The sequence below is a fragment of a genome, unplaced genomic scaffold (genome assembly GCF_019419815.1).
Source record: "Pyrus x bretschneideri cultivar Hongxiangsu unplaced genomic scaffold, Pyrus_bretschneideri_v1 Contig10, whole genome shotgun sequence".
Classification (NCBI taxonomy): Eukaryota; Viridiplantae; Streptophyta; class Magnoliopsida; order Rosales; family Rosaceae; genus Pyrus; species Pyrus x bretschneideri.
The window spans coordinates 2,607,833-2,626,372 of record NW_025999391.1 but is presented as its reverse complement, the minus strand read 5'-3'; the positions used below and the strand labels follow the sequence as shown (position 1 = coordinate 2,626,372).

Sequence of the window (18,540 nt, the reverse complement as noted above, 5' to 3'; positions counted from 1 at the left end):
AATGCTTCTCTAAGATCGTTTGACAAATTCAAAAAGCTCCTCGTTCGCACGAGCCTAAAAGGCGACAACCAAAGCTCCTCGTTCGCACGAGCCTAAAAGGCGACAACCAAAGCTCCTTGTCCGCACGAGCATAAAAGGCGACAACAAACGCTCCTTGCCTGCATGAGCTGAAAATGCAAACGGCACCATGACGCTCCTTGCTTGCTTGAGCTGAAACTGCAAATGGCACCAAAAGCTTATTGTCCACACGAGCATAAAAGGTGACAACAAAATGCTCCTAGCCCGCAAGAGCATAAACTGTGTACGGCACCAACAAAAAATATATGTATTTGAACTACGTTATGACTTAATCTTTTCTCTGGAAGGGTACGTAAGCAGCTCGAACATTCAACTTCGAGTTCAGTCACATCAAAATAAAAAATTAAATTAGGTTTTATTAAATGTTTGACTATCGAAAGTCAATTTCATTACAAATGCAACAATATTCTGAGTAAAAAAAAAAAAAAAAAAACAGTTTCTTCAAAAGAAAAAAAAGAAAAAAAAAAGAAAAATATATATATATAAATTCCTTCTCGGCCCAAATAACATATACAGTAGCAGCCCCAAGCTTAGCAGATGGACCTCAAGGCCCTAGACAAAACGGACGGTGCAGACCCTCGTTGAAGCCCAAATCCGGGCCCAGGCACAGCTTCGACATCTCCACTCGCTTCTTGGCTTCCGTTTCTGCACCTCATCTTCTGCAACTCCTCTTTTCGAGAACGCCATCGCCGCCTTTTCGACGGAATCTTCCCCCGCATACTCTGCAAACCCTCTCCGTCGACTATCATGATGTCGCTAGACGAAGACAGCCTCGAGACTAAAGTGGAGGTCAAGGAGGACGACAAAACTCCATGACTCGTTCCTCACCAGAATCTGGACCTTCCAGCTCGTCCGCCCCCTACTGTTGCTGCACCACAAGCCAAAAACTCCGTGCCTCAGCTGGTCCTCCCTTGATATTTTGGGTCTGATCAGAGCGGCAATTGAGTGGGACTTCAAGGACAGCGACCTCGATGCTCTGGTGGGGTCCAGCATCTCACAACCCCAGATGAAGAATCGACCAGCTGAATCTCTAGGATTGGATTTCAAGAAATTGCAGGAGGATCCAATAAAGCTCTCATCGTCGAGAAGGATTAATGGCGGTAACAATGAAAGTGATCATCTGAAAGTTCTATGCTTGGTCGACGGTTGCAGGGCGGACCTTAGCCGTTGTCGGGAATATCATCGGCGGCACAGAGTCTGCGAGCTCCGGTCCAAGACCCCTGTTGTCGTCGTCAAGGGAGAACATAAACGATTCTGCCAGCAGTGCAGCAGAGTCCATTCTCTGGTGGAGTTTGACGAGGGGAAGAGGAGCTGCAGAAAACGTCTCAATGGACACAACCAGCGCCGGCAGGACACCCAAAAGCGTTTCATCCCCTTCTTCCTCCTCGGCCTCTGCCGCCTCCACGACTTCGTCCTCCAGCGGCTCCTCGTCGTCAAATAACTACTTCGGCGCCGCTTCCGGTTCCACCCCAAGATTCCCCTTGCCGGCTTCCACTTCACTCAAATTCAACTATTGTTCGTCGTCCTTGCCGTCATCATCGTTAATGAACTGCTTTCCGTTCCAAAAGAGCCATCAACCTTCCGTGAAGGTGGAGGAGCACAACTTCTTTAGCAGTGAGGAGGCTTGTAGCTTCTTCTCCGATGAGCAAGCACCTTCACTTCAGTGGTACTGTCCTGATCAATGGAACTAAACCATCAACAATCCAATCAATCCACTCCATCAGTCCCATCCAAAAAGAAGAATTGGAATCCAAGAAATAGACCTTCCATGATTTTTGTTAAATGGGAAAGACGAGGACGACGGCGTGAAGCAAGGTTGTCTTGGGGAAGCCTAGGGAATTAACGAGCTGAAGTCTGTTGGTTATGCTCGGTGGTTGTGCTCGGTGCCTGTGCTCAGTGGCTGTGTTCCTTACCTGTGCTCAAAGGCAATGGTGTAGTTTTTTTCCTCTGTCTCCTCAAGCTGCCAACAAACCTCAAGCTCGTCACCCCGGCCACCATGATCAAAATCAACGAAGAGCTTCATTGACCGCTATCAAACGACTAGCCGGTCTTCAAACTTGATGCCTTACACTCTGCCTCAAGATCTGGCTGCTTCTGCACCTCCGCCATGGCTGCTGCCTTTGAATGTGATCAACAAAACCAAAGTTTGTCAACTCACACCCAAAGATCTCTGTCCGTCTTCGTCCTCCTTTGCGAGCCATCTCCTTCTACCGATCAGCTTCAGCAGCACGTACACCCCTTCCTCCTCCGTCTTCTCGCGGACTCGGCCTGGGTTTTCACCCACAAACTCAGCCTTGCAGATCACCATATAAAAGAAAAAAAAATGATGGAATCTTGGTGGACAGCACCATGCAAAAAAAAAAAATAATAATAATAAAATAAAGTAAAAGGAAATGATGATGTTGGAAAGCAATGATGATGTTGGGAAGCAATGATGAAGGTAAAGAATAAAGAAAAATATATATATAAAAAAAAAAATAATGATGATGGACGGCATCAAGTGAAAAAAAAAAAAAAACACATCTTGGTGATGTATATGTTTTATCTGTATTTAGCACAATACATTGAATAAAATAAAGCATGTCCATTAATCTCCGAGAAATTACAAGTACGTACAAAAAAAAAAAAAAAAAAAAAAAAGATGGAGCTTTCACAAAGGTTGTTCACGTGAAGCCCCACTACTTGGCCAAACTCCAGGAGCGGGAAGCACCGAAGATAGATCATTCGAAGCCCCAATACTTGGTGGAACGCTAGATGACGCAGGAAAAATGTGCCTCTGGAAGAAAGACGCAAGCCTTTGACGGTCACTTTGAATTCGACCTTGAGATTCTTGCATCTCATCAAGCTTCCTCTTCATGCCTGTCAAATAATTATTTGCAAGCACGTGCAAACTTCTATTCTCATGCTTAAGCTGTTTGATCTCTTGTTTGAGATTTTCCACCTCTGCCATCAATGATTCAACCTGACGGGATCGAGCAAGTAGGTGTTGGCCCATGTTGGACACAGAGCCCGCGCACTGAACACTGAGAGCTAGGGATTCTTGAACGGCCAACTCATCGGACTGTCCTGAAAGCAGCTGACTATCTTTAGGAGTGAGGAGGTTCCGAGCTACTATCGTAGCTATTGTTGCATAAGTCATCACAGAGTCTTCACCTGTAAGAGGGCCATTAGAAGATAAGAAAGACGGGCACCATACCTTACCCTGACGCGGCGCGACCGGATCACTGCTAAGACTCAAATCTAAGCAAATGTTAGATGGGTTAGATGGGTTAGCCATTTTTCAAGAAGTTCAAAAAGAAGGGTTGGATGGAGTAAAATCTCAACGGGCCGGAGATTATTTTCACGAATGGGCAATCTTCAAAATGTGCATGTTAGAGGTGATCGATCACCTCTATAAAAGGAGAGGCGACACAATCATCGATTCAGAATTGAAGAGACACCACTCTTCAAAGCCGGATTTTCCTGCGTAAAGTTCGCCAACTCTTCAGACACAATCTCGGCTTTCCAGATAAAGCGTTCAACTTTGTCAAAAGATCTCTGACAAAGTTGAAGACGCGTGGAGGTCTCTTGGCTTTTCAGATAAAGCGTTGAACTTTGTCAAAAGATCTCTGACAAAGTTGAAGATGCGTGGAGGTTGCCGACAAGTGTGGGTGATAAAGCCGCAATCTCGTCTTTTCAGATAATGCGTGCAACTTTGTCAAAAGATCTCTGACAAAGTTGAAGACGCGTGGAGGTCATTGCCGCATCCGCACTACTACTTGCCATTACAATTCCTACATACATCAACAATCATGGCAAGGCATACACCCAAAAACGCATGACTTTTCTTCTCGCCCGAGAATGTAGCTGCAACCAAACCTCTCAAACATGCTCAGTTTTCTTCTTCCCTTGAGAACACATATTCAACCATTGATGTATTCCCCAAAGAAGATACCAGATGCCTGGAGTACAGATGAGGTAGGAGGAAACGATAGATCGAAGCATGTGGAGACAAGCACAACAAATATATGTGCTGATTCATTCGCTACTTCTTCAAAAGCAAAAGTATCTCATATCATCAAAGGCGAAAGCAAAGGTATCTCATATCATGCTTTTTCCCTGTCTTTTCCTTTGCCCTTGTTCTCACCTGCCAAGACAAGGACAGAGAAAGCAATATGTCGGAACCTCCACTCAAACTTGCGCTGCCACCAAGAAATGATGGTCCATTCAAATGCAAGGTTTGCATTCCACTCCTGTATCAGAGGACAAATACTACAAGAGAAGATGCTAAACCTGCATAAGGAAATACCACTTCTGCAAAGGGAGCAAGAAAGGCAAGTGAAAATGATACATCGAAGCATGTGGAGACAAGCACAACAAATATATATGCTGATTCATTCGCTGCTTCTTCAAAAGCAAATGTATCTCATATCATGCTTCCTCCATGTCCTTTTCTTTGTCCTTGTTCTTACCCGCATGGCAAAGTGAAAAGAGCAATCAGCCGGCACTTGGAGTCAGTCTGCCAATCTGGAACCGACTACCTGGAACCTATTCCCTGGTTGCTTACCTAGCATTGCTCTCGAGTAGTCATCTTCAACGGTTGATACACTTCCAGAGAAGGGACCACATCTGCTTGGAGAACAGCTAAGACGAGTGATAATAAAAAATCAATTTTTCTAATTTGTACTCTTCAATACGAATTGGAAAGATTGAACAAAGAAACAGGTCATCACCTCCACCTCGTGCTTGCCTGCCATGTGTCTGAATCCTGAAACCACTCATGGTCTTATTTCCAATTCAAGATCAAGCCTCGATGGCCCTTGAAGAAATCACAAGTCCGATTCAAAATCAAGTGTTCACCACCCTTGAATCAAATTCAACTCCAGATAAAAGGAGTAAGTTCAGACCTTCGGAGGAGACCAAAAGAATCCTCCAGCCCAGCTCAAGATCAAGCCTCGATGGCCCTTGAAGAAATTTCCAGCCCAATTCAAGATCAAGCCTCGACGGCCCTTGGGTTGACATCTACATTAAGGGACTTCAAAACGCATCTTCTACACGTGACAAGCACATGTCTACGACGCGCCTTGAAGTGGGGGCATTTGTAGACATTAAAATTTCGGTGAAATGAATGTTGACCAATAATTAAAATTTCAACGCTCACGTGTCACATAAATTTTACATGTAGCGTGTGACTCAACGAAAAATCGAAATAAATTGGAAAAGTCATCAAATAGGACACGTGTCAATACCTGGCAAAAATGATTTATTTCATCTGATTATTTAAATCCAAAAATCAAGTTTTGGAATTCTATAAATAGAAGCCAAGGCATTCATTTTGAGAAAAAAAGGAAAGAAAGAGAAATTTACATTACACCAAAACCTTGAAACCTTGAAACTCTAAAGCTCTCAAGCAAATCCCGAAGGATCAAGAAAGCACTCTTCGTTATTCGTCAAATCCTCCTTCAAGATCAAGCCCCAACGGCCCTTGAAGAACTCTCACCAACTCAAGATCAAGCATCGACGGCCCCTTGAAGAAAGTGTTCATCATTCATCATCCGTCCATTCTAAGATCAAGCCCCAACGGCCCTTTGGATCAACAACCTCAACAAACTCATACACCCATTCTTCAAGATCAAGCCCAACGCCCCTTGAAGATCCATTCATCAACTGTTCATCCTTAGATCAAGCCCCGACGGCCCTTTGGATCAACAACTCATCCACAAACCTACACCCTACGAAGATAGAATCAGAGGACCAAATTACAAAGAGATTGTAACGCCAAAATCATTAATACAAAAAATATTATTTTGTACACGTATTCTTGTTTCTTGTTTCAGGAATTTTTCGTGTTTACACATTCACATCATCAAAAACAATGAGAGGCTTTGTGCGGCTGAGCCGGTCTCGAACAGAAGTTGACTCTAAGGAGAAATGTTCTTCCTTTAGTATCTCTCTAAGAAGTGTCTCTTGCAATCAGTCGACTCCACCTGTTTGCTCTGATTTCTCCCTGACATCTTTAAGAAAACAAAAAGATTCGAAGTTAGAAGAGGCTTTCTTAACTACAGCCTTGGCAAGGGTGGTCTTACCAATGCCACCCATACCCCAAATCCCTGCAGAGAAAAAACTTAATGAATCCTTAATACGTAGTAGCGATTCAATTCCTTCGATGTGGCTTTCAATTCCAACCAGGCCCTTAAAATCTTAAGATGTTTCACGTTTCAATTTGGCTGAAATATCTTCCACAACCTCCCCAATGAAATCGGGTACTGTAGAATAGGACAATGAGTGACAAGCAATATATATTATATGGTAAGTAATGCCTTCAACTAGCTTATGAAGTAAATTTGAATCAAATAGTCACAAGAATAAATTGATACAAGTTACAGAGTCAGTTACGTACCCTTTATATTTCGAATTATCAAACCCAGATAAATTGGTTGCTTCCAACAAAGCATCCCTCCATTTTTTCACCTTATCCAAACAGCCCTTGAAATGTTTTCAAGCTGCAAAAACGAGTCTGCATAACTCTTGTTTTTGTACATCTGATGGATTGGTGTTGTAAAAAATGGGTAAAACTATCTGGCCCTTTTTTCTCTTGCATTTGAGTATATGCTTAAGTTCAATCAAACACCATGAGGAAGACGCATAGTTTTTGGAGAAAATGATCATCGAAAGCCTTGACTTCATGATTCCTTTTACCTAGACCTGACATTTTCAACTTGATCTGTTAACCCGATCCATTAAAATTAGTTTTCGGATGAGTGATGAATGGATCGGATGGTTAACGGATCAACCCGTTAAATAACAGATGATTTTGGGTAAACCCGCAAAACCCGTTAACCACCCGTTTCACCCGTTTATTCAGGACTTTTGTGTAATTTCAAATCACCGCCGTGCTCTCCCTCATCAAATCACCGCCATGCTCCGACCTCTGCAGCTCCACAAGCTTCTCAATCAACCCCTCCTGTAGCATCGCGTCAAACCTCCATAGCCTCCTTCCGCGCGAAATCCCTGATTTCGAACACGCAGACCATAGCCATCACTCGCATTTCCAAATCTTTGGAATTCAGGAAGCTTATGAACTTGGGTATTTCTCCGTTGAACTCGATCTCGTCGACGAGCGGCGATTTGATCAGCCTGACGAGCGCGCAGAGTACCCTGATCGCGTTCGTAGACGCGATTTTTATCAGAGAGCTGATCGTGGGCCGACCCATCAAAACTTGACCCACGAAAACATCTTTATTGAACTTGATCAGAGCTGCAATGGCGAAAGCATAATGTTCTCTGACTCGCTTCGATGACCTAGTCGACTCGCACAGAACTGACTCGAGCGAGGTGACAGCTTTGGACTTCAAGATCAAATCTTGCAACTCATGGTTGAACCTCTGCGCAACTCGGTCCTCGAACTGAGTCAGTAGCTTGATCAACTCGTCCTCGTTGCAAATTGGGTTCTCTTCCAGAGCTCGTGTCAAGCTATCCAAGCACTCGCGGTCGATCCAAGCTTGAATTTCGGATTCGATAGACCAGGCGAGTTTGGAGAGGCAGTGAGTCGAGCAGCAGCGAGTAAGGAAGGAGCGGATGCAGAGAGGGCGTTAATGGCGGAGGATGAGTTCGAATGGGTGAAAGGATGATCCGTTAGCTTAACGGGTTGGGTTTGGATTACCCATTAACTTAACAGATCGGATTCGGATGACCCGTTAAATTAACGGATCGGATTGAACCCGATCCAAACCCAGTAAATCCTACCAGTTTACAGGTCTGCTTTTGCCAGGGCAGTTCCCATTTTTCTCCTCTCTAGAGTCTGTAATCTATGTAAATGTCAATTTCTTGCGCGGTAAGGCAGCATGAAGATGGCTGGTAAAAGTAGGGCGGGTGTCTTCACATCTGAAACTAATAAACACATCATACTTTTCTTGAAGAGTTGGGGCATCATCAGGAGCGTTATCATCATCAACAGCAGGAGCAGCAACAGCAGCAGCACCACCAGAAGAAGAATACGAAGAAGAAAATGTTAAAGATCTGCAGCACATGTAAAAGAGAGTCCTGATGGCGATGACGATGATGTTGAAAACTTGAATGAACTCAATCAATTCTATCTCTCTATCTAAACTATAGGTGCACCTGAGACTAGATCAGAGTTTACCATAGAAGAATTGGAATCATAGTAGTTGGTATGCGTATTTAGAAGTCAGAACCGCTTCAGCGAGTAGAAAATTAAAAAATTAGGAGGGACAAGGAGTAGTCACTTTCACTTGCTTAAAAAAATCAATTTCATAATTGATAATGCTACTTTAATCTTTTCTTCTAAATATATACTTAATTAATAGAAAAAAACTGTCCATAGTAAATTTGACCAAAGCATCTTTTCATAAAATACTAACCTTCATGCACGCGCTTACGCTTGTGCAGAATGTATTTGTTTTTTTAATCACAGCATGCTACGCGTGACTTACACGTTTTAAATGTATTTATATGCGTAATTGAGAAAAGAAAAGTTAAATATTTGAAATAAATGAATAATCTTAGATCATGCTAGAAGAAATTCCTCTTAAATCAATTAAAGTAATTGAATCCACATAATAAAATCAGTCTCTATTGAATTTATATTAAGAATAGAGAAAATAATATTTAATAAACAATTGATTGAATCACATTATTACTAGCTCATTGTGAGGCTAAGCCCATCCCCCTCTCGCTTAGTGTAGATAATATTGTTTGTTCAAAAAACAAATAAACAACTGATTGAATCACATTATTGTTAGCCTATTGTGAGGCTAAGCCCACCCCCTCCTCCTTAGTGTAGATAATATCGTTTATTCAAAAAAAAAAATCATTTGACAACTAATTTAATCACATTATTATCTGCGTGTGAAAGATATTTTTTATAATCAGCATTACAGCCTCTTAAGATGTTTTGAACGTGTTTAAAAATAGAGAAAATATTATTTAATGAACAACTTATTGAATTATATTATTACTAGCCTATTGTGAGGTACTAATTATTTGAAGAAAAAAAAATTTGCACAAAAAAATTAATTATTAAAAAAATATTGTTAAAATGACGAAAATACCCCTACCACATTTAATACATTATTTTGAATTGCTTTTGAACTTTTTTTTTTTTTTTGGGTATTTTTGTCCACTTATTTTTGGTGAAGCTTGTGACCCCCAAAATACTATTCACTTCAGGCTTGGCTTTATATATAGAGATAAGCATAGACGAAGGATGACTATCCAAGAAAAATCATCAGAGATTAGATAAAAATAGACATAAAATATAAAAAATTGCTCAAGCACTTTCGTCGCAAAAATTATCTTTGTTCAAACGGAAGAAAAGGTTATAATAATGAGAGTTTTAATGAAACACTTTGGTACTATTTACTTTTAACGAAAAACTATATTTTTACATTTTTCTAGTACTATTCACACACTTTTATTTTTTCTTTTTCATTAAAACTAATTTTTTATTTTTTTGTTTATTTTTTTGGATTTTTGTTAGTTTCCTTGTAATATATACATCCATAATGGAGGACTCAAAAGAAAGAGAGGTGAAATAAATAAAGAATGAATCCAGCTCCTCTGATGCGAGGTAGCTTCCTAGTGCGAGTGCTAGTGTAGGACAGTCAGCCGAGTCCCACTCTAAACAACAATGTAAAACATTGTTTTTTGAAAACGTTGAATTCTCTCCAATTCTTAGGGGAGCACTTTTGCTCACTATCATAATTATAACGTATACATCTAATCATTGACATGTGTTCTTTTGTATAATTCTAGTTAACTTTCATACTAAATGTTACTTTTTCAATTTTAAAAAAAATTAACAAGATTAAATAAAATGACAAATGTTAATTGATTAGGTATATAGTAAACACAAACTATAATTTATGATGATGAGCAAAAATACGTCCATTCTTAGATGCACATCTATATTCGACTGTTAAATTTGATAATGTACGTCTCACATTGATGTATCTTTAAAGTCAGCCAGCCAATATTCAACATAGTGAATATGCAATAATTAAATTCAAAGGAAATAATAAAAAAGGGCCCACTTTTTAATTTTTTCGGGATATGCAAAGATCGACATTTTTGCTGCTTGACTATTTTTAACTTTTTTTTTAATGGACTATTTTGCTGCTTGACATTTTTCGTTCCCAAATCTACATTTTTGTTCTTTTTTTTTTTGGTATTTTTTCAATTCTTTATGTTTTCACAGCGAGAGTGAATATGAATTTCAACAACGTTATGGTTCCGAAAGTTCCCGGTTGTGGTGCAGTTCATTAATTTGAATTTGGTACCAAATATAATTGGGGTTCAAATATTTCAAAGATTTGGAAATTGTAGTTTGAATGGACATGAAGGAATCCAATTAAATCAAAGGAAATTGTTTCGTGAACTCGTTCGCTTTCTTTATATTTGAAGGGGTTGTCTCTGAATTAAAGGAAAAAACCTAAAGCTCACAACTTTTTTTTCAAAAAAATGACGTGAGTTTTTACAATTTATATGCGGGTATTTTCGTCATTTATCTTTTGTGCATACTATGCATAGCTGGTTTGTCCTATTTGAGTCCAAAGATTAAGAAAATGGATGATTTTTTGCTATTTCTCTAAATTCAATGATCATATTGCCACTATTTTTTTTCTTAACAAATGATATTATATACAGTAAATAAGAAGGAACATGCTTATCCTCACAATGTGCTAATAATAATTTGATTCAAATTTGTAATTTATATAATAATATATACTATTTGGGTTACGGCACAATAAAAAATTAGAAAAACTAATTAAAATGACTTAAAAATCTTGAATTTTAATGATAAGGACAAAATAAAGGATAAAATGAATAATATCATATTTGATTTTTTAGTGTAAAAATATAATTTTCGTTAAAGTAAACAGTACTACAGACTTTTCGTTAAAACTCTCTACAAAATTTCTCCAAAAAGAGAAGTAGCAAAATTAACAATGCATAGCATTTGAATTTGATCAAATAAACTCAACTCTCACATAGACACGCGTTGTCTCGACTAGTTGGGCTTCATTTAGAAGTCGGCCCAAAATGACAAGTGGCAGAAAATCCTAATCCACTTTGGCGAACGACGTGGCAACACTGAGCTCCATCGTTCCATCTCTCCCTATCTGTAAAATGGAAAGCGTCTGTCCAGTCAGTGACAGACAAAGGGAGAGCTTGAAAATGGCAATGGCTTGGAGGCTTCCTACCCAGCTGCCAACACCCGGAAACCTCCATCATTATGACTCCAAAACGCTGTCGTTCCCAGCCTCACTCTCATGGTGCCGGACTTTAGCTCCGGACCATCTCCTTCCTTCGTCATCTTCTTCCACCTCCACCGCCACTGGTTCGTCTCCTTCTCGCTTCAACTGGAAAGCTTTACTTTTTCCACTTTATTTCACAAATTTGAAAAGTACCCATTATTTATTTTCAAATTTGAAAAGAACCCATTTTTAATTGTTGATTTATGTGTGCAGGGACCAATACGCGGCGTTTCATGAAATGTAGGGCCAGGGCGGGAGCTGGGGCTGTGAATCTTGCTCCGGGGACACCCGTCAGACCCACCAGTATACTGGTGGTCGGCGCCACCGGGACTCTGGGGAGGCAGATTGTGAGGAGAGCACTTGATGAAGGCTATGATGTTAGGTGCTTGGTTAGGCCGAGACCAGCCCCTGCTGATTTCCTCAGAGATTGGGGTGCTACTGTTGTCAATGTAATTCCAATTCACCAACTCTTATAATCTTATATAAATCTCGAAATTTTCACTATGATTCAGTATTTCTTATATGTAAATTGGCTTAATCCTACTTGGGTTCTTGTTATTTATATAGTAAGTATTTAGAAGTTGGAGACATTTTGTTTGCTTTTTTTTCTTTTTTTTTTTTTTTTTGAAATTTCAAGTGGTTTGATGAATGAATGTGTTGTGGTGAGCAGGCAGACCTTAGCAAACCAGAGACCATACCTGCTACATTGGTAGGGATTCACACAATCATCGATTGTGCGACGGGTCGTCCCGAAGAGCCCATAAAAAAGGTGAGTTTCTGTACATTAATAGTTTTTGTAATCAGCCTAGAAATTAATTCCCATGTGTGGATCATCTTTTGAAGCTACCACTGATTCGGTTCATTCATTGCATATGCATATGTAGATCAAAGAATATCATTGTCTACTTTTCCTTTCCTACTTGCATTACAGTATTGTGGCATTGTCATTTGTCAAAAAGGAAGCTTTTTGTGTATTTATGTTATTCCTTGTTCAACAAAGAAACTCAAAGAAATTAGAAAAGGTCTGTGTTCATCCTTTAAATAAATGCTCCGGCTGAATTTAGAGAGTTGTTAAGAGATTCGTGTATCCATCTTCAGGTCTTCAGAGATCCTGAAGTTATTTTATATGTTGCAGTAAACATACCAGACTTACTTCCGTGTCCCTCTCTTTTGGTCTTATCTACCCATTTGTTCTATTTAGGTAGATTGGGAAGGAAAAGTTGCTCTTATACAATGTGCAAAAGCAATGGGGATCCAAAAATTTGTATTCTATTCCATCCACAACTGTGACCAGCATCCCGAAGTTCCACTTATGGAGATCAAGTATTGCACTGAAAAGTTTCTCCAAGATTCAGGCATAAATCACGTCATAATTCGTTTATGTGGATTCATGCAAGTAAGTTTCACTTAAACTTCCTCTTTTATTATCTTGTTACTGGCGTATCCAAATTTGTGCTTTCCCTGACAGCTTGATGTTTCAAATTAATTTCCGTATCTTCTTAATGTTCTTGTTCTCATATAGCACTCGTCCAACCCCTATCATTTCTTTATCAGAAAGACCAATTAAACTGGATAGAGTTATAAAAGTAGCATGTATAAATATCATTCACTTGACAAAAACAGCCATGCAACCAAGCACACACCCTGAAAAGGTTATATGCATATACCTGGAGAATTGTTTATAGCTCAGAAGGGAATCTTTCCAAAGACGTGATTTCATACAACAATCAATATTTATGTATGCTAGTTATCCTTGCCTTGTTAATGTAGTACTAACTACTTAGTGAAAAAAGCTTATCTTTGCGTTTTTACTTTCTCAGGGGATTATTGGACAGTATGCAGTGCCTATATTAGAAGAGAAATCGGTATGGGGAACAGACGCCCCCACAAGGATTGCATACATGGACACCCAGGTTAACTATGCATTGACCATTTACCTGGTTAATCTAAGGATTACTTTTTTTTTTTTTTTTTTCATGTCGTCATGGTATCTGAACACTTATTTTTTTGTGTGTGTATTAGGATGTAGCTCGCCTGACCTTTATAGCTTTAAGAAATGAGAAAGTCAATGGGAAGCTTCTCACATTTGCTGGCCCTCGCGCATGGACAACCCAAGAGGTGAATGAGAATAGTTTACCACCAGAAGCCCTTCATTGTTCTTAAATCTTCTCACTGTGCCTCACCCCCATTGTCACGTTCTTGTGAACATGCCTTTTTCTTTTAGGTAATAACGTTGTGTGAAAGGTTTGCGGGCCAAGAGGCAAATATAACTACGGTCCCAGTTTCTGTCCTAAGAGTAACCCGTCAGCTAACTAGGCTGTTTGAGTGGACAAATGATGTTGCTGATAGATTGGCATTTTCAGAGGTAAGTTCTTAATATGGTTTTGACAGTCATTTACGTAAAACAAGTTATTATATTTTTGAAAAATTGTAATTTGCATTGTAATTGTTGTTTTACAACATTTGCATTCTGAAAAGTTCTGTTAGTGTCAAGTATTTTGCTAAGTTATGCAGGATAACAATAAGAAAAAGGATTGAGGAATGCGAAAGTTCTTCTTCTCTGCTAAAGTTGTAGAGAGAAAAAGTATTTCTTATATTTCAAATGAGCACGTGCACACACACGCACTCTTTTACAACCGTTTTGCCTTAAGCTGGATCCGAAAACAACACATTTGATCTCAGCCACACATCTAACTAACTTTTAGGATCACTACACATGGCTAATTTAGCCTTACACATTTGAGCCTTACACTTGTCATTTTGAAGACTAAGTGCATACACAATTAACATTAAAGGACTTCTTATTTGCTCATCAGCTCATTACTTACAATTCTACACTCCCTTTTAAGTTTTGAGCTGATTTCACTCCAAGTTTATCCCTGAGATAGCAGAACCGATCCTTAGCCAATGACTTTGTGAAGATATCTGCTAGTTGCTCATTTGTAGGACAGTAGACAAGATCAATGATCCCTTCTTGTAAAGCATCCTTGATGAAGTGATATCTTCGATCAATGTGCTTAGTTTTCTGGTGAAACACAAGATTCTTTGTGATAGCAATTACAGCAGTATTGTCACACTGAAGTGGAGTAGCCTCAGTTAGAAATTCACCAAAGTCCTCTAACACAAATCTAAGCCAAATAGCTTGTGCAGTTGCCTCTGATGCACTAATATACTCTGCTTCAGCAGTAGAGAGTGCTACACAATTCTGTTTGATTGAAGCCCAAGAGAAAATTCCACTACCAAAAGAGAAAGCATACCCTGTGGTGCTTTTACTGTCATCCACTGAACCACGCCAGTCACTATCATAGTAACCGATTAGAATTGCATTTCTTCCCTTCACATACTCCAAGCCATAGTCAAGTGTTCCTTTGATATACTTGAGAACCCTTTTGGCTATACCATAATGTTTGTTGGTAGGGCAATGCATGAACCTTGCAAGTAAACTAGCTGTATACATCACATCGGGTCTTGTAAGCTTCCCACAATTTTCCTATAGTGTTTGAATTGTATCAAATCTAGCCACAGGTGCAAAGGTCTCATTATAGTCAACACCTGGTTTCTGAGCATATCCCTTGGCTACTAGCCTTGCTTTATTTTTCTACACTGATCCATCAAGATTAAGCTTGGTTTTGAACACCCACTTAACCCCAATTATAGGTTTATCAGTGGGTCTGTCCACTAGCTTCCATGTTGCATTCTTTTCAATCATCTGCAGTTCATCTTTCATAGCTATCATCCATGATTCATCCTTAGCTGCCTCATCACACTTTGATTCCACAATTCAGAGATTGCATTGAGCTAGAACATCATCCAGGTTCCTCCACCTCAATGGAGTATGATAAAAAACTTGAGATTTTCTCATACTGCTACTCACATCACTTACTGATTCATGAGAAGATAATAAGCTTGGTGTTTGGACATAGTTCTGACCTTCAGGAGTTGTTTCAAGTGATGTACCCTTAGGCATATCAGGTAGCTCATCATGATTAATCATAGTTACATAATTCTCAGAGATCTTCTTCCACTCCCAGGCTGCATTTTCATCAAACACAACATCTCTCGAAAGTATAAGTTTCTTAGTAAGAGGATCATACACTCTGTACCCCTTTTCACAAGTGGCATAACCTACAAATATGCCCTTGAAACTCTTTGCATCTAGTTTCTGTCTCAACTCACTTGATATGTGTACATAGCACAAACAACCAAAGATTCTAAGATGTGCAATCCTTGGTTTTCGACCACTGAATGCTTCAAATGGAGTTATATCTGCGAGAGCTTTTGTAGGACATCTATTCAGTATGTAGACAGCTGTGTGTACAGATTCTGCCCACAAATAGTAACGTAATCCTTTATCATGAAGCATGGCTTTTGCCATTTTAACTACAGTTATGTTCTCTCTCTACAACTCCATTCTGTTGGGGAGTATAAGCCATTGAGAGTTGTCTTTGAATACCTTCATCTTCACACAACTTGTTAAACTCACAAGATGTGAATTCACCCCCTCTGTCACTTCTCAGGCATTTTACTTTAATACCACTCTGTAGCCTACTACATTTGTCCTTATATCAACCAACAATTTCTCATTTCCAGTCATGTGGTTGCTGCAACCACTGACAACATACCATTTGCCATTGACAACAGATTCAGAGATACTGCTATTTGCATAGAACAAGTTTCCTGTCACCTCTATTTGATTAGCACTATTTGCCTTTTGAACTGATTTGCCTGTAGTGCACTCTCAAGCCCAGTGTCCAAACCTTTCACAGTTATAGCATTTAGGCTTTCCCTTATACCTACACTCACCAAAGTGGAATTTAGAACATACCTTGCACTGTGGTTTTGTGACTGCCTGATCCATTAACTGTGCATTTTGTGCAGGACTAGCATGAAATTTCTGCTGGAACTTGGGTTTTGAATCCCATTTCTTGCCCTTAGAATTCCAATTCTTCTGGAATTGAGATGGACCAGATTAAGCTCCACTTCTATTTTGTCCCTTTGGACTCACTAGAGAGATGTAAATGCCTTCCCAGTAGTATCAACAGTATGCAAATCAAACCGTTCTTGGCTTTTTAAGATTGCAATTACCTCCTGCAATTCTACAGTCTCCAAACATTTTGTATTTTCTATAACCAAACAGATAGGATCATATGGTTTACTTAGACTAATCAGAACCTTTTGCACAAGTCTTTCATTAGAAAGAGATTCACCGAATGTTTTCATCTGATTAATCAATTCATTCAGCCTTGTAAGATAACCAGATAGAGATTCATCATGTCGCATCCTAGCATATTCAAATTCTCGTCTAAGATTTTGAAGTTTTACCGATCTAACCTGATCACAACCGTGGTATTCTCCATACAACAGATCCCATGCCATCTTAGCTGAATCGGCATTGGCAATCCAAGGGAAGATCTGGTCAGAGACTGCATTTTGTATGATTCCTAGAGCCTTCGCATCCTTCATGAACACAACATTCATTTCTTCATCGACTGCATCTTCCGATGACTCTTCAGTTTCCTTCTTCTTCTTCTTCGAATCGGGAGTTGTAATCCCCTTTTCTACCAGATTCCATAACCCAAGAGATTTGAAAACCGTAACCATCTTAATTCTCCAGAACTCATAGTTCTCACCGGTGAAAATGGGAGTTCTCACCTCCGAGCTTCTAGATCCAGACATCTTTGGCCTGAATGATAATGAAAATCCGGCGACCTTCATCGAGCTTCGAGTGAGCTTCGATTTAGCTCAGTGACCTCACAGATTCACACCCATACTTAGTTGATCCAACCTAGCTCTGATCCATGTTAGTGTCAAGTATTTTGCTAAGTTATGCAGGATAACAATAAGAAAAAGGATTGAGGAATGCGAAAGTTCTTCTTCTTTGCTAAAGTTGCAGAGAGAAAAAGTATTTCTTATATTTCAAATGCGCACGCACACAAGCACTCTTTTACAACCGTTTTGCCTTAAGCTGGATCCAAAAACAACACATTTGATCTCAGCCACACATCTAGCTAACTTTTAGGATCACTACACATGGCTAATTTAGCCTTACACATTTGAGCCTTACACTTGTCATTTTGAAGACTAAGTATATACACAATTAACATTAAAGGACTTCTTATTTACTCATCAGCTCATTACTTACAATTCTACAAGTTCTTATACACACTGTTTGTTCTAACTGAGAGGGCTAATGCCCTGTGTTTTGGCATTTGTAGGTTCTTTCAAGCGATACTGTTTTCTCTGTTCCAATGAGCGAAACATATGGTCTTCTTGGGGTTGACGGAAAAGATATAGTTACACTGGAGAAATATTTGCAGGACTACTTTACCAACATATTGAAGAAATTGAAAGATATCAAAGCACAATCAAAGCAATCTGATATTTACTTCTGATACAAAGAGTATTGTATAATTGTAAATGAAGCGATGTATGTATCGACAAGTCCGATGATACCTATTAACTCATGCAGAGGTATTACACTTCAATTGGGTACTCGTAGTTTTCTATAGCATCTCCCTAGAAAAATTTTGGAGCAATGCTTTCAACTTTCTGTGTTCATAAGATCTGTTGCCTACTTTTTATGAACATCCATTTCTGTTGATACTATCCCGTGAAAAATTGCGGTGATATTCAAGATGTTTACTTTTCTTCTTGGCCAAGTTAAATACAAATGCCACTACTTGCGCTGCTGTTATTGCCTCCTATATATGTTCATAGATTGCAACTTTCAAGCCCCAATGAAATATATGCAAGGCCCCATTTTTTCTTTTGTTTTTGATAAATATCACACAATAGCCCAAGAACCACGACCAAGATTTTATGGGTTCCAACTGAAGCTGCAACAGTTGAAAATAGAACATAGTGTGGAACTCAACTCACACATCCTTCGGTGTTTTTTTCCTTTCCCTCCCAAATATGCAAAGGGAAATGATTTTTGCATTCTATTTTTCTCATCTAACACTTCGCTCTGCTTTTCTAGTCTTTAGATTGAACAAAAGCATAATCAAGAGATAAAAATAAAGATAAGAGTCCATAAGAAGAAAACAGGATTGCGGAAATTATTTTCCATATGCAAGTAGTTATTTTGGCTGCAAGTGTTTGGGACATTGTGGATCGGAGAAAAAGTAACCAAAAGTGAAATAATGGCAAAATTTGAGGGAACTGAGAAAAGTCCCTGGTGAAGATTTGAGCCTAGGGTTGACTGTTT

General features: G+C 39.3%; 2 protein-coding genes across 2 annotated transcripts; both read left to right on the top strand.

The window, feature by feature from the left end:
• The first annotated feature begins 828 nt into the window (after positions 1–828).
• LOC103928176 (squamosa promoter-binding protein 1-like) lies at positions 829–1,534 on the top strand. The gene is made up of 2 exons (XM_048569153.1): positions 829–867; positions 926–1,534. The coding sequence occupies exons 1-2, from the start codon at positions 829–831 to the stop codon at positions 1,517–1,519; spliced, it is 633 nt and encodes a 210-aa protein (XP_048425110.1). The 3' UTR covers positions 1,520–1,534.
• Positions 1,535–11,190: 9,656 nt separating this feature from the next.
• On the top strand, positions 11,191–18,022 carry LOC103937255 (protein HIGH CHLOROPHYLL FLUORESCENCE PHENOTYPE 244, chloroplastic). Its single transcript, XM_048565351.1, has 8 exons — positions 11,191–11,416; positions 11,547–11,782; positions 12,004–12,102; positions 12,535–12,729; positions 13,154–13,246; positions 13,356–13,451; positions 13,558–13,698; positions 17,549–18,022. The coding sequence occupies exons 1-8, from the start codon at positions 11,206–11,208 to the stop codon at positions 17,723–17,725; spliced, it is 1,248 nt and encodes a 415-aa protein (XP_048421308.1). The 5' UTR covers positions 11,191–11,205; the 3' UTR covers positions 17,726–18,022.
• The last annotated feature ends 518 nt before the right edge of the window (positions 18,023–18,540 follow it).

What these genes read in the sequence shown, in the direction of transcription:
- LOC103928176 (XM_048569153.1), top strand. Translation starts at nt 829, where the DNA reads ATGTCGCTAGACGAAGACAGCCTCGAGACTAAAGTGGAG. An exon ending in GCCTCGAGACTAAAGTGGAG is followed by an intron (nt 868 to 925) that starts GTCAAGGAGGAC and finishes TGGACCTTCCAG; the next exon opens with CTCGTCCGCCCCCTACTGTT.
- LOC103937255 (XM_048565351.1), top strand. Translation starts at nt 11,206, where the DNA reads ATGGAAAGCGTCTGTCCAGTCAGTGACAGACAAAGGGAGAGCTTGAAA. An exon ending in TTCCACCTCCACCGCCACTG is followed by an intron (nt 11,417 to 11,546) that starts GTTCGTCTCCTT and finishes TTATGTGTGCAG; the next exon opens with GGACCAATACGCGGCGTTTC. An exon ending in TTGCATACATGGACACCCAG is followed by an intron (nt 13,247 to 13,355) that starts GTTAACTATGCA and finishes TGTGTGTATTAG; the next exon opens with GATGTAGCTCGCCTGACCTT.